Source organism: Molothrus aeneus, chromosome 6, assembly GCF_037042795.1.
Source record: "Molothrus aeneus isolate 106 chromosome 6, BPBGC_Maene_1.0, whole genome shotgun sequence".
Lineage (NCBI taxonomy): Eukaryota > Metazoa > Chordata > Aves > Passeriformes > Icteridae > Molothrus > Molothrus aeneus.
In genome coordinates, this window is record NC_089651.1 from 3,541,060 (window position 1) to 3,557,237 (window position 16,178).

At 37.5% G+C, this 16,178-nt stretch overlaps 1 protein-coding gene across 1 annotated transcript in view; it reads left to right on the forward strand.

The window, feature by feature from the left end:
* Nucleotides 1-14,221, forward strand: part of FAR1 (fatty acyl-CoA reductase 1) — a 34,133-nt gene extending 19,912 nt beyond the window's left edge. Inside the window, exons 9-12 of the mRNA XM_066551835.1 lie at nucleotides 989-1,160; nucleotides 7,811-7,940; nucleotides 9,255-9,382; nucleotides 11,391-14,221. Coding sequence (XP_066407932.1) covers nucleotides 989-1,160; nucleotides 7,811-7,940; nucleotides 9,255-9,382; nucleotides 11,391-11,553 — 593 coding nt within the window. The 3' untranslated portion in view covers nucleotides 11,554-14,221. The remainder of the gene's footprint in view (nucleotides 1-988; nucleotides 1,161-7,810; nucleotides 7,941-9,254; nucleotides 9,383-11,390) is intronic.
* Nucleotides 14,222-16,178: the final 1,957 nt, after the last annotated feature.

Genomic DNA, 16,178 nt, shown 5'->3' on the forward strand with positions numbered 1-16,178 from the left:
CAGATTGTTGCATGACACTTGAACAATTCATGTACAGGGAAGAGTAGCCTTTAAGGAAATATGACTACTTGTTTTCAACTCTAAGATATCCTGACTAAAATGTAACCCACAGGCCAACAGCTTTGTAATAGTAAATGTTGTAAAGAACAATGAAGCTATTTGGCATAGTAAAACCATTTATTAGTTTTCAGTTTTCTTAGAAATTGATTTCTGAAACTCAGATTGTTTTTTTTCTTTCAGCTAACCTCAATACTCAAATCCATTTTACTTGCTTTTGCCCATTTTACGTGGATTTGTAGTTGCAAACATTATTGCTTCAATTAAACCTTGAGAATTGCTGACTTCACTTATATCCCAAGTGAATCAAGGTATTTAAGTGCTGTCTATAAACAACAGCATAAAGTTATAAGAGGAGATTTAAAGGAGAGGTGAATTTCCACATAACTTTAAAAAACCCTGATCCTGCAATATCTGTTATGTACTGAATTTACAGGTGTTATCAAGACTTTCTCATGGAGTCCCACCCTAATTGCTTTTGTCTTAATGCCCAAATTTGGATAAACTGGTTGAAAATGTCATTTCAAATTGCTTCAGATAACTGCAGAGTCCTCAATCTGTTCTAAAATTCTTTACACAAGTGATCAGAATAACCCTCTTCATGAAATATAGATGACTATTTGAATAGCTTTACTTGCTTTATAAACTGAAATTGTTGTCAGTGTTTGAAACCACCGACTTCTAAGGTAGGGAACAGAAAGAGAAGCTACAGTGAAATATGAAGATGAAGGCATAAACCACTTCTTGATTATAATGAGAACCAGTTCAACAGCATTTTTAGTTAAAAGCTTATAACTGTGCATTGTAGAAGAGTTAGGGTGGTTATTTAAATAAGATCCTGCTGTTGATGTTGTACCCTGTAATGTACTTTGAAAAACATTACATTTTACATGGTGATTATCGAAGCTGTTGTGCAACTTTTCTTTCTCAGAATACCATGTAATTTCCACTTTCAAGAGGAACCCTCTCGAACAGGCCTTCAGACGGCCCAATGTAAATCTAACTTCCAATCACCTTTTATATCATTACTGGATTGCTGTAAGCCATAAGGCCCCAGCATTCCTGTATGATACCTACCTCAGGATTACTGGAAGAAGCCCAAGGTAATGGTGACTGGCTCTGCCTTGTTTGTTCCTCTGACTTTTAAATGAAGCTATGCTTACACTGTGTTGTATGTTGATTTTAACTTTTTTGGTATTTTTTTTTCCCTGAATGTTTTGTGACTAAAACTCAACCTTTTTTCCTGAGAACAGGTCCTGGAATTCAAAGTGACTTTGAACTTTCTAGCAAAAATGAGATAGAAGTTGGATAGTTTGGGGGTTTGAGTAGTCAAGAAAATTAAAAGATATAGAAGTGATGTTTATTTTTGGAAAATAAGTACTAAAAATATGTTGATCCTTATTTTTTCCTACAGAAAACATCATGATTAAGAATTATGAGAAATATCCACTAGAAAAAGTAGCAAGAGAACCTGCCTTTAAGCTCTCCTACAACCCCCTCTTGTTTTACTGCCGGTGTGCAGAGACCCTTTTAGTGTTTTTCTTCTTTGATGTTTTGCTCATGTTGACAGGTCGGAAACCATGGTAAGAGGGACAGGGCTAAAAATATCTTGCCCATAAGGTGGTGGAGACTTGTAAAGAAGACATGGCCTGGGCACTATCTAGGTTTACTAACTAAGCAATAAGAATCCAGTGGCTGCATTTTGAAGAGTTTAATGACTGGCCTAACAATGCTGTCCAAGGGATGTCTTGGATCAGAATCCTTGTCAGTCATTAAACTCTTAAGAGGTGGCTTGTGTTAAGGTTGTTGTTCTTTTATAAACTGAAAATGGAATGGGGGACCGATCTTTTAATTGCAGATTATTCCTGTAGATGATACAAATTGACCTGGTACATTGGTTTGTATCATCTCAACATTCCATTCAGTTTATAATATTTAGGCTAGTATTTGGCTAACTAAAGTGGTGAAAATAATAGGCTAAACTAAATCATGTAGAAGGTATATAAGGTACCACTTCAATTTGTGTCAGATTTGCAAAGCCACATGGCCTTAACACATTGCTTGTGTTACATTTTCACAAGCATTTGCCTTCAGACTATAAAACCTCCACTGTCATGACAGTGCACTGACACAAATGGTATTCATTTGTTGTCCTGTAGTCTAGGTCTGTCTTACAAGGAGGGTAAAAGCTCTGTTACAGCACTGGATGAGTAGAAAGGAGCTGTGTAAATGGTTTGTAGGGGAAAACCTCTCAGCTGCAACAGTGTAATATTAAAGCAGCAGCAGTGGCAGTTAGCTGTGACTGTATAATAATCTTCCCACATTAAAAAGTTTAAAGACTTTCAACTCTAAAGAAGGTATTGTATATAAAACATCTTAGCTTCCAGGTTCTCTTGCATTTTTAAGTTATTTTTAATAAAAATTGATAGAAATTCCCTGACAGATATGAAAACTTCATCCCTCATTAAAATAGTTATGCTATAAATGCCAACGTCCTGTCTTCCGCATGGCTGGGAAGGAGTCCTGCCAGAATCTTGTCAGGTTTGAAAGGCAGCTGGTCTGCTGAGTATTTGACCAGTGGGAGTAAAATGAGGCTGTGAATAATCATGCAGTTTAGAATATTTAGCTTAGGTTTTATATTCTAACATATGAATTGAATGTTGATTCTTGTTTTTGCTTTTCCTGGAGTTCTTGATGTCTAAAGATGGAATTTTAGACTTGATGTCTAAAGATGGAATTTAGGACTTTTGTCACTACTGGTACAATTGGTGACATTAATACTTTACAGAATAAAAAAGAGATGTTTACTGATATGAATATTCCTACTTAGCTTACTGTAACAGTGATTGGATGGGTTTCCTATGATGCACAAGATTCCAGTTTGGAGAAGAGATGGCAGATTGAACTACACTGAGCTAGGGTTCAGTCTCAGCTTTTAAGCTGGCTACACAGCCAACTTACAGGAGTGCAGCCTTCACTAGACAGCACTCCTCTCTCCTATTTTAAAGCATTTTAAAATGGGAGCCTGCAAGAGAAGCAGTAAAAGCAAATGAATAACTAGATGCAAGGAAGATGTGCAGTGTTAAATCCTAATGGAAGAAGTAGTGTTTAATAATACAAGAATTTTGAGACAGATCCTTATTCTTGTACTTTTTTCTAGTACTTTGAAGCTGCTTTAACTGATGGGCTGGAGGGGTGTACTGCTGTTGCTGGGGTCATTATGTCAGCTGATATAATGTTATAATTACCAGGTAGCATGTACTCAAACTTCTAAAGACTTGGAAACATTAATAGATATTCTTAAACTCAATATAACACTGGTCTGAGTGAAGAAGGGCTGGCATAATTTAAAATGTGACCTTTTCCACTGTGATTTAGCAGAACAACAGTTTAGTAAAAATGTAATAAAATGAGCACAAGAAAATACAAATACTTTGCTAACCTGCCTTTACGTGGGTGGGTGCTTGTCCTCTCTGTGCTGAGTACACTGAAGTCTCTACAAGAAAAATAAGTAATGAAATCACTGTGCAGGTTTAACTGCGCTCTTGTCATACCATCAGGATATTGTACTGCAATCGAATGAAAAATTTTATCAAGTAGAAGAAAAGGAAGAAGTTAGAAATTGATCAGGTCTATGATCCTTCAGAATTAAATGATTATGTTAGTAATAATAAAAATTAAAACAAAAAGTCTTCCTATTTTCAAAGCATTTGTCTGTTGTAATCTTTCTGCAGTGGGGAGTCATTTTTTTGCACCTCACTTGTGGAAGCAATGTTTTTGATAAAATGGAAATATTTTTGCTGTTTTTGCATCTAGTTGAAGGTTCTTGAATTAAACGATTCTCTGATAGTATTAAAAGGTAAGGAAAGGGAAGGAAGAAATAACCTATGTAGTATTTCTTCCAAATTTGTATAGAAAGAACATGTACAAAAAGGACTGGCATAATGAAGATTTAATATTTTATCCTAAATAATGCTCTACATTGTGCAATTATGTAACTAGTGGTGATAAACCTTAGCATTGAAGTTTAAAGGTAGTGTTGTTGGTAGCTTGCCATACATACCTAGTTGCATAGCAGAACTTACTAGTTGTCTAGTTATCTTTAATACAAGGCATAGTTTGCTCCTGTAGCTTTGCATAGTGCTTAGCATGACAGAACTGTGTGTTTTTTAAAAGCAGTTTGGTATATTTGAAATGTTAAAGCCTTTAAAAGTGCACACCAAGCAGATCTTCCCAGTTGCTCTGAGAAAATAGCATGTGACATGAAATATTTAAAGTTGTAGTTCAGAGATTTCTGCAGCAATTCTTCTGTTACTGCTTCTTAGAAAGCTAAAGGAAAGGTGTTAGGAAAGGCTGATACATGAAATTAGGTCTTTTACATCTTGTCATTTCAATTTAAAGCTTCTTAAAACTGGAAGCATCTTTCATGTAATTACTGTCTTACAAACCAGAAATGAATTAGAAGCAAATCATGTTAAATAGATCAATACATTTTTATACCTTCACAGTGCTTAAATTTTGTGCTTAAAGCAACCACAGAGCTGCTGGAAAGATAAGAATTCAGTAGTGTGTCTTACAGTTCAAAATTTACAGCCAGATGAAAATCTGAACAAAGACAAATCTAAAAGCTTGTTCTGTGTTTTTTAGAGGAGTCTTTAAAAGAAAGTAGTTATCTATAATCCTTCTGCAGAGACTTGCAGACTGGCAGCCTGTAGATCCACTGAGGGATCAGTCTGTCTTTGGCATCAAGACTGTTTTAACCTGGAGACAATAGGTTGTGTGTAAGACTTCTTCAAATTGCAGTTATAGCCTTAAACCAGGTCACTTTGAATTGTCTGGTATAGAAACAAGCCCACCTAACTTAGGGTTAATTGAATTAACTTGCTTAAACTTTTAGTTCCTGTGATGTGCTTTTCAAACTGTTGTAATGTGCTTGGTCTTGATGGCAGTTAGGACTGCAAAAGCAGGAGGCAAAATTCTACCTTGAATCTGGGTGCAAGTCATCCGGACTGGCTGCTCAGGGCTGTGAGATGGTCAGCAGGGCTGGCTTTTTTCTGTCTTCAGCTGATGAAGAAGGTGTGAGGCAATGGTCTTGTACTGACTGGTTATATTTGGTGTTGGTATTTATGACTTGTGTCCAATGGCTGTCTTTGGAATAACTAACCTTCAAAACTTGAGGGATAAAGTTCCATTGTATGACTTGGTGCTGGGTTTTGAGTCGTGTGTGTTGCCATTCACAGGAGGAGTATGGTGCCATTGCAATTATAGCTCAGTCTGCCAGAGCTACACCAGTGTCCACTAAAGGACACTCATTGCTGACATCTCTCAATGTCACCAGGCTGCTTTTTCCTCCCCTCAAAGAGAAGTGTAGTTTCCTGTTGATTTAGTGCATGACAGCAAAGTGTCACAGACAAACTTGGTCCACTTCCTCCAATGTTGTCATTTATGAAGCAGCTGAGATAATGTGGAGAACTGGATTCTTTGGGCTGGTAGAGAAAGAAATTAACCCTACAAAGAAAAACAATTTTTTTCCTTGATGAGTTGAATCAGCTGGTTCCATGGTCAGCTGCTAAATCCAATTTGAGTTGGAGAGAGGGAGGAAAAAAAAACCTCTTTTAAGCTTTTTTTTCTGTAATCAGCTTAGCTAAGCTCTAAAGTCATATCCATGAGCAGAGGCAAAAAGAATCCCAGCAGAGTTTTGCATTAGTTTAAATTTAGTTTGGTTTTCTTTTTAGAAAAGAATGAAAACCAATGTCAGTGTCCAGAAACAAGTTCAAAATATACACTTATCTAATCAGATATTCATTTGCTCAGTTTGTATTTTGCAGAGGCACAAGGTTTTTAAACAGTAGCAGTCAAAGCACTCTAAAATTCAGTTGCTTGTCCAGCTTAGCATAAGGACACAGACTGGGAAGGTTCAAAAGGGCAAGTCAGGTTAAATAATCTTCAGTGGACAGAGCTCTGCAAAAAGGCTTAAATGCTGTTTGGCACTAATTTTATCCAGGCGTTTTAGCTCTGAGGTCTTTTTGGCTTATCTGACCAGTGAGATCTTTGCTTTCCAAGTTTTGAGTTATTTTCCTAATTTTTTGACATAACTAACATCCCTTTTTTTTGGTTCAATGTAGTCTTGGTTGTACAGAATATGTTTTGGATGCAAAGTTTATATTCCCAATTATTTCTGCATCAAGGGAGCTCCAGTTCAACTCAGTCCTCACTGGTGTCACCTTGCCCAACTGGTGAAAATCTAAGCAGGTGTTTAAAAGGTCCTAGAGGTGCTTAGTAATAAAATCAGCTGCTGGTCTAACATTTGAAGCATTTGAAGTCAGTTCTGAATTAGTAGATATATTCCTATGAGGTTTAAAAAAAAAGTATGCTTTTTGTTCTTTAGAGATTACATTTTTCAGTAGTCTCTGTGGTTTGTGTTGCTCCATTCTGTGAGAAGAAAAAGGAAATTTTAATGTTTTAGATACTGAGATGCTAGCTGCTAGTAAGGGACACTAATGCAATGCAAAATACTCTGTTTAGAAGAATTTCTGGGACAACGTACTATATCCCTTCAACAAGTATGAGTGCATCAAGATGCATTCAAATGCATTGCAGCTTTCAGAGAAAAATAAGTTTGTTTTTATTGCTTCTGTGATCTTTCTTGGCAAAATCTACCTTCAGAAAACCATTTCCTGTTAGTAGTGGGTTCTGCTTTCTTTGCCTCCCCCCTTACCTTTGTGCTTGAAATGATCCGTGTCCTGCTATAAGGATCAAATTGGAAGCAGTTTTCCATTTCTGTGAGATGGAAATACCTTGAGCACCCAAAGCAGGAATTGAATAGCATTAGGCCATGTTGTACTAGTTAGTACTTATTAAAATTGAGTGGCCACCTCTAGCACTGAGACACTTGAAACAATTTTCTTGTCACAAATGTGGAAGCTTTGCATCTGAGAGGCTAGATGACTCATACTTTTTTTTTTTTTGGCCCACTTCAGATGGTATGATCAAAGAGAAACTTGCCCAAATTGATCCTTATAACATAATTTCTCTGTATTCCAAGTGATGATTTTATAGAGTTTCTTCCTCTGCATAATAAAGGATGATGGAAGGTATTTCTGCATATTTTGAAGTAGCATAGAACACAATCTGCTATGATCTGTCTGTGCCCTTAAATATTTTCCTGCCCTTTGCTGCTGGTGGTTTTAAGCCTTGATCTCTTAGTAACCATGATGAAAACCTCTGTTCTGTTGCAGAGATGTGGTCTTGCACAATGTGCAGCAAGATCAGGGCAACTTCCTCCCTTGTTTAAGGGGAGTTCCTGCACAGACATTCTGCTCTGTGCAATTTGAGACTTCTGTCAACTCAGACTCTTGAGTACAGCTGAATATTCCAGTGTGCTGAAGGCAAAAGTGTTCCATCTCCCTGTCCCAAACTAAGAGTTACCAGCAGAAGACAACATATTGTTCCCCTGAATAAAAAAGAAAAAAATGGTCATTTGCAATTCCACTGGGAAGTAGGATTAGGAAAAAAAGGACTGTGACAATTTCTGGTTTATGCAGAGATTGGACAGCCAAAGTTCACTTCAATACTATGCAGAAATATCCTATTGATGTAATATAATATGCTTTAGGTACATCTTGCTTTAGGCAAGATGGGATTTTTGGAGGTGGGGTAGGGGGTTGGAGGGTAAAAAATGTTATTGTCTATTTCACTTGTTTGAACTACCCTTTACGCCTGTAACATGTCCACTCCATGCCTCGGATTGCAGGATGATGAAGACAATAACACGTCTTCATAAGTCCATGATGTTTTTAGAGTACTTTACCAGCAATTCTTGGACCTGGAGCACTGAGAACATGACCATGCTGATGAACCAGCTCACCCCTGAAGACAAAAAGGCAAGTGGCTGTGTGCTGTGGCCATGGAGGCTGAGAGGGGGGCAGCAGCTCAGCAGTGCAAGATAGAATAAGGACATGGTGTAATGTGCACCTGAGCTGGGAGGAGCTCAACACTGCAGGTTCCTGGGAGATCCTTTCACATGTGCCAGGGCTCTGTGAAAAGCTACATCAGTGACAAGAGGAGATGAAGAAGGGCAGGGAGAAGTGAAACAAGGATGACAGTTTGTTGAGGAAGAAGGAAAACTTGTTTTTTCCCAGGTTTAAAAAAAATCCCCAAATTTTCCCTACCTCCTCCACCAACAATGGCTCAGGTGCCCCAATTGAATTTAAACTTCCCTTCTGCTGTGACTTTAGTTAGTATTCAGCAGAATAAAAATTACCAGTTACAGTTCTAAAAGCTCAGGTTCCCTTATGCATTTGGAACAATTTTGTCATTCTTGAGATGTCTTTGCTACTGAAGTGTTTTCCAGTAGTTACATTCCAGAGAAGCTACCAGATTCCTAAATAAGCTGTCTAAATGTAGGAAATAAAATAGCTTTTGGTGATTTTTGTGTGGATGGTATTTCCACCCCTTCCTGTCCTCTTGGCTCCTCCTAGCAACTTGAGTTCAGGAAAAACTTGAAAAACAAAATGCCAGACAATTTGAACTGTTAGTATTTTCAAATTGCTGCATTTTGTTAGGATTTAAACACTGTTACTGTAGAATCTTGAGATGAAGGAATCAATACATCAGTAAAAAACTTGTGTATCAAATTCATCATAGTGACCTTCTCTCCTAAAGAAGGCATTTGGAATTAAATCTGTATTTAAAATATATTTAAAATATAACTGTATTTAAATATATTTTAAATAGAAGAGTATTTAAAATATAACTGTACAACTCTAAGCACAGCTAACAGCACCCTGCACTTACCAAACAGTGAACTTGGCACAGAGCAGTGTTTATTGTAGAGCCTATTAGAATAATTTTGTTGCTTAAAAATAAATAACATACTAGGAAATAGTTATTTTTAGAATGGAATTCCTCACAGACAGTTGAAGTGGGAAAACTGAGAAGTGGAGAGAAAAGTATTACTGCTGAGGAGGGAAAATAAGGCATGAAGTGATTGAAATTTGGAAGAAATTATGTCACGAGCTGGTGGTTGAATCAGAAATGGAACCTAAATCTGGACTGTTTCTAGGATTAAGGATAGGATAACCTTCTTGTGTCAAAGGCAAATTGGATTTATCTCGAATAAAGACATTTATTTTCATTTAAATGATATAGGGGTGAGTTTTTAGGCAACTAACAGTGAAAGCTTTTCTCTTACACAGACATTTAATTTTGATGTTCGACAACTACACTGGGCAGAATATATGGAAAATTACTGCCTGGGAACGAAGAAATACGTGCTGAATGAAGAAATGTCAGGCCTCCCTGCAGCTAGGAAACACTTAAATAAGTAAGTATAATCTTATTTTTTTTTCTTTTAAGTATAAATTTATATTTTCTATGCCCTGCATAGGTTTGCTTTTCCATGTCATGACTTAATTGTTCTTAATAGCAACTGTTTAGGTTCTCCACAATTCTTCTGTTCCAGTCCAGTGGTCTGAAGCATTTTCAAAAGCATTTGTTGTTCCTGAGTTGCTCCCAGAATTAATAGTTAGAGTATCAGTCTGGGATCACTGGTGTGGATACTGTAATTCAGGTTTTTGATTTTACCCAAGTATCTTTTGGAAGGTCAAAGGTAAGTGGCTACACAGGTCAGAATGGCTTCTTTGGGAAATTTAATAGAACAATAGCTGTTCTGGGAATCTGTGATCTTTTGAGGCAGGTAAATAAACAGGCAGAGACTCTGCACTTCAGAGCAGGACACTTTGATGTTGGTGCTCTAGGATGACCTCCTTTGGCCTTTTCTCTGTGACTTAATTCCTGCCGTTTGGATGGATTGGTACTGTCCAGAATTTTATTAGCACAGTTGCCCTTGTTTTGTTCTTGGCTGATTCATCAAGGCAGCTGTAGTCTTTGATTTCTCTTTTTTAAGAGTGAAATAAAAATCATCTTGTTCTGCAATTCCACATCATGTCTGCAAGCCTGATGGTACAAAGAGAAACAATCCATGTTGTGACTTGTGACTCCAGGTTGTTGTCATTCTAAAGACAAGGATTTGCAGCTGTGGAAGGGTTTGGTCTATGTTAAAATGACAAATATACTTTTGAAAGATAGGATCTGTGATAATTATGGAAATAGCTAAACAAGTGTCCCTTCTGGGTTGTTTTCTTTGGGTGGTTTATTAAATTTCTGTTTAGATGCCATTAAAAAGTGCATAGAAATGATCACATAGCTGCTGTTCTTTGTGCAAAGGATCATAGTGAAAATGACTCGAGAAATAATCTTGTATTAGAGTAGCCTCTGGTTGCCCCTAGCTCTAAAGTTTGTAATTGGATTGTTTAGCAAGAGGTTTAGATTCTGACTGACATTTGCTCTGAGGTATTAATTTGGTCTCTTTTGTTACCATCTAGTTCTTAACTCTAATCTGAACTTGCAGTCTGCTGCCTTAGAATTAACCAGATTTGGCTGCCCAGGGGACATTTTTCTCTAGGGAACCACTGGGTAGATTTGTTCCTCAAGTGGAAAAGTATTGCTTTTGTAACACGTAGATTTAAGCTATTTTTCTCTGCAAATAAGATTTGTAAAGGAACCCAGCCTTACCTGTAAACAAGACAAAGGATAAAGATTTCAAGGTTTTGCAAGATTTCCCTAAAAAGATCTGCCTTACAATATAAATTGTCATGATCTACTGAGCCAAAGAGAATGCTCTGTTTCTAAGAAATCTGTGCAAATTCTGGGTGCTGTTTTTCTTGATGTTTTCATGTCTACATGCGAGAAGATTGCTAAAAAGCACAGTTGCTCTAAAAGGTCACTTAGTTTATCCTGCACTTTAAATATACTTCCTTGAGAAGGAAGGTGTTTGAAATTGCAGTGAAGAGGGTGGAAATATCTGGAAAATTTGATGAGTTCTTACAATGGGGTGAGGTGTTTTGGTTTTTTTTCTTGTTATTGTCACCAGTGGCAGTTAGAGTTACTTCTATGTATTTAAGAAGTTTTAAATACATGGTGCGGAGAAGGAAAGTTCAGAGTTAAATATTTTTTGGTTGACAGCCTTCTATAGGTAAGTTACCACTGTGATATTGGCTTTAGGAGGTTTCCATCAAGCAGCTCTAAAGCAGAAGTACATGTGGTGAGCAACAGGGCTGACTCTGCTCCTTGGTTTTTCATTCTGCTTTTCAGCAGTGAAAAGCCTTCTCTGTTACTCACTTCTGTCATTACTCATAATGTATCTTGAGATGAACAGATAAACAAGCTGTATTCTACACCAGAAATTAATTTTTAGAGTGTTCTTTTTCCCTCACGTTGGCCCTTTTTCCTTTGCACGTTGGCCCTCGGTGATGGTTTTTGTTTTTCCCCAGGTTAAGGAACATTCGCTATGGCTTCAACACGATCCTCGTGATCCTGATCTGGCGCATCTTCATCGCAAGGTCACAAATGGCAAGAAATATCTGGTACTTTGTGGTTAGTCTGTGTTACAAGTTCCTCTCCTACTTCAGAGCCTCCAGCACAATGAGATACTGAGGAAGAGAATTTAGCATTAGGACATCTATGCATATGGTGGTCTAACTGCACAAACCCTGTAACATGTAGTCAGTCTCATATGTTGTGAAGCATAATTTCATTTTTAATTGAAGTGAGAAATAAGCAGTATGGTATTTGTGATATTAGCTATGTATCTTCCTGGAAAAGGAGCAAATAACAAGGGCAAGTGCCACACTGAATTGGCTTAGAAAAGCATTTAGATAACTTTAACTCTTTGACCTGGGGAAGACATATTAGACCACTGACCAACATAACTGTGCAATTTGGAACGTGTTTGATTGGAATCTGCCTTAACATGAGTTTTTTTCTTTTTAAGTTTTATTCCACATTGAGCAAGATAAATATTGGCATAGTAGATGCTAGTTGCTGTAGACCTATTTATTTGAAATTCTTCTAAATTAGGAAGGGTTTTGCAAGTTGCAAAAGTGTACAAATGACTATGGATCTCCTGAAATAAAATAATTGAGAATGTTTGTAATTTGTCTTTAGGTTTTGCCACTTCTTCCCTTCCCCTCAAAGTAGGGATGCAACAAGGGTGCTTCCTTTGCTTTAAAAGAAAAAAAAGAAATTAAAAAATGAACCAACCTTTCTTATTTACTGAAAGGCCTTTTGTATATCTGGGCTTCAGAATGCACTTTGTGATTCGGTTCTCTGCTTGAACCTGGCTGTGCCCAACTTGCATTTGTGTCGGCATGAACAATTTGCTACTCTGAAAGCAGAATTGATCCTTGCATTGAGCAGATAAAAGGAAGTGTTACCTAGAGAGGGGTAAATAAAGTCATTGACTGTCTTCTTTTTAATGATTTCTTTTTTTTTATTGAGAACACAGAGCCAGCACTTCTGACTTCAAAGGGTAAATGTAATGAAAAGGAATTTATTATGCTTGGTTGCTATTTATATTGCTGGTAATAGTAGCGGGACAAGCTGTAGACTTTCTTTAAGAGATACACCTGTTTTTAAGTTGTAAGCAATGTTAGCAAATACTTCAAGAATTAATATTTTTTTCCAAATCTCTGAGCTGGTCAACACCAATGCACAAGCACACTTTTTCATCCCTGTCCTAGTAAAACCTCATTTCACTGGGCAAGCAGAGTAAGATGCACCTTGCTCCAAAATGAAGAGATGTTAACAGGTCTTCCATCTATCTTTTAACTTAAATTATTAGGTTTAAACCTGAAGAAATCTGGGTTTTTTCCTGCATGTTACTTTGCTTCAGTAGGGAAGACATTTGTAAAAATGGAAAGTTGTAAGAAAAGAGCCCAGTGTTTGTTCATTCAAATCAGTTTGTATTGATGAATTAGTTCTTGAATCTGCCTGGAAAGGCAAGTAATGACTTAATTACACAAGAACTACATTTTACTTGCCCTTGGTACTTTTTTGTCCTATTGAATTAAATTTGTAAAGAACTTATTTTGCTATTCTTCTAAAAACTCTTACTTTAAAGAGAGCACCTTTCCTGCAGGTGTATATCTCATTTTGAAAAGATAATGGCTTCCTTGTTGAAGCTAAATATTCTGTAGTAAGTAGTTATGCTGTAATTCCTTTTTTAAATTCCTGGTGTATATATAAAGCTAGTGATGAAAAGCCTACATGGTCTAGGACCACACCTTGTGTGAGAGACCTCTGACTGTGGCTGAAATCAGTTAAGGCTTCTGTGCTTGGAGATGTTACACTTTAACAGATACAGTAGGTGTATGACATTTTTAGCTGCCTCCCCAAGTATCTCACTAGACCTGAAAGTATGCTTAAGCATTCCTGAATTCTAGATTTTATTCAGAGGGGCCTCCTGTCCACTGACACCCCTTGTCCCATGTTGGCACGTGGCTGAAGTTTGCTAAAGATAACTTCATCATACTCTGAAAGTTATTCTGTGAAACAATCCACTTAGGAATTTTGGTTGTTTCTAACTATACACATAATATATGAACATTATAACATGATACTTGTAACCTTGATTTGTTAACACTCAGATGAACTATGAAGCCAATGAACCCATTACTTGTGGTCCAAGACACTGCTTAGAAATTTAGTCTCTTGGATAAATAACAAAGAGAGAGATTACTTTAAGCTTATTTAACCTCTACACTAAACATTTGCCAATTTAGAAATCCATTTTTTCCCCTCTTTGGAGACTGTTCTGTGCCCTAGTGGTATTTTACACCAATTCATCAGTCATCCTATTGAACTGACAGTAGATTCAATGTCACATTTTTTCTGCTGGTTTTGTCACTTCCTGTGGTCAGTCTGTGAAATTCTACCTGGAACTATTGGATTTTTTCCATATGGGAGCCCTGTCCTGCAGTTCTTCACACCAGTGGTTGCACGTAAAGGATGTTGGTCAGGAATATATACTGGAACTATATTTTGGTCCACGAAGGCGGACATGAGTTTTGACTAGCAAGTTACAGGAGGGGTATCAGCTGGTTAATAGGAAGAGGAACAGACTGAAACAACATTATCACTGAACTGTTACTGGTATTTAAATTGGGGACCAGGAAAAAAAATACATTTTCCTGTAATGTTTTTCTCTGCTGTAGGAACAGATGTTTGGAAACAAATGCTAAATCTGTGAGCTTTTATAAGACATAAACAGAAATATTGGGTGCCTTTGTTTGTAAACCAAAAATAAACAAATCCCTTCAAAGTTGTTACAGTGTTCATTGTATCTTTTTATGTTGTTTGGTCTAATTTGTGGAAAATACCCCAGATAATTTAAATGCCACCTTAATATACAAGAGCATGCTCTTTTCCTGTGTGAGAACTATGAAAATCAAGTTACTGATTCATGTGCATTTTAAAAAAAAGCAAAACCAGAGAAACTTCACAATCACAAACCAAAACCTAAACCCCAGAAAGTCCATCAAAGCCCCAGAATCTAAACTTTCATGAGCTTCTAGAATCTAATCCTTCATCAGAACACATGGTGAGGTATCCCTGCTCATGGTGACTGTTTTGTGTGTCAGCCTCTTTTCCCCTTGCTGTCATTGCTTGTTCATTTGTACTATTAGCTTCAGCTTTATTTAAATAGCATGAACCCATCTGCATTTTCATATGGTTTAAAAAAAGGTACTGTGGTTTTGCAGAAGCTTTAGGATTAATATTTCAAGGAACTGCAGTTATTTATGGCATCTGCATTTCGTGGTGAGGGAGGGAAAGGTAGCATTAAGTCAGTGCATCACCAAAATGCTGTGGGTTTTTGTTTTTTATTTCTTGGAATATTCATTTTTCACAGATTCCTCCTCTTTTTTGTCAATAATACAATCCTAAAACTCTGCAAGCTGTGGTTTGGGGTCTGCCAGCTTTAAGCTTAACCTTTCCTTTATGACTAAAAAACCAAACCAAGATGGTTTTTCTTGATCTCAAATTCAAACTTGAAAGCAAAGAGCAAAAAGGTTTTAAGATGCTGTCCCCTATGTCTTGTGCTGTTGAACATTTTGCCCTTTCTTCATAGTACAGTGTCAAATCCTGTGTTGTTGAGAAGCAAAGAACACGTTTGTAAAGGTAACTTGGATTGAGAAGCACCCAGCACTGAGCTGGGAAGTAAAACTTCCCATAATTGTGCATGTTTCCCAGCCTGTTGAGCAGAGTTGGTAACAGAAATGTAGAAAAGCCACCAAAGAATCTCTGCTCTGGAGCAATGTACTGAAGTGTATTTTTGTTTGTCAGTCTCTTTGTGCTGAAGCACGAGCAGTTTTTGTCTGGCCTGGAGACCCTGGCTGTGTGTTTGGGCAAATCTCCAGAAGCAGTGGAGCTGATGGCAATTGTCAGCTCTGATTTTCAAGATGTGCCCTACCATCATAAATGCAGAAGCACGGGTTGACAGGTCTCACTTAGCACTTTCAGTTCCAGGTTTCCTTCCTCTCTTGTGGAGCATTGCTCAGCCCCTCAGGCAGCTCTGGCCCCCTTTCTGCCTGCAGAGCACTTCCAGTTAAAGGCTGTGTAACTGAGCTGCTGCTCTGCCATCTCAAACTAAATTTAACCCTGCTTTGCTTCCAAGATATTTATAAATGCTTTTCTCCTCCATGTTATCCCAGTGCTTCTCTTCAGTGCAGGAGCTTTGGCTTTCCCTGCTCCACAGCTATTGTGACTCACTGGTAGGTAATTAGTAATTATGCAACTGTTTCTTCTGGAATATGGAACAATGACAGCTCTGAGCAGCTTTTATTCTTTCTATGGGAAGCAGGAGGAACCATGACTAATTGGTGAAAGCGCAAGTTCCAACATTAATGCACTGGAATGCTCGGAGCCATGGGCCCTAGGTAGGGTGAACGGGACTTTTTACTTGTTGATTCAGTTACAGGCATTAACCTCAAGTCTTGGATTGTTACCATAAGCCTTTAATATCACTCTAATTGAACTGTTAGACCTTTGAGGATTGTCATTCTGTAGCCACTCTCACTTTTGGAAAATTCGTGGTATGACATGGAGAAGAAAGGCCTCTTTTACTTCTTAATGAGCATATGGAAAATAAGGAAACTTGCTATAGATCCTTAGAAGTTAAGAAATGAAAACCACCGCTTAGTTGCAATGTTCTGGGGTATAGAATGAGCATTAAATCTTGAATTGCCCTTGCCCCTTATGGTAGGAGTTTCTGTTGTGTCCTT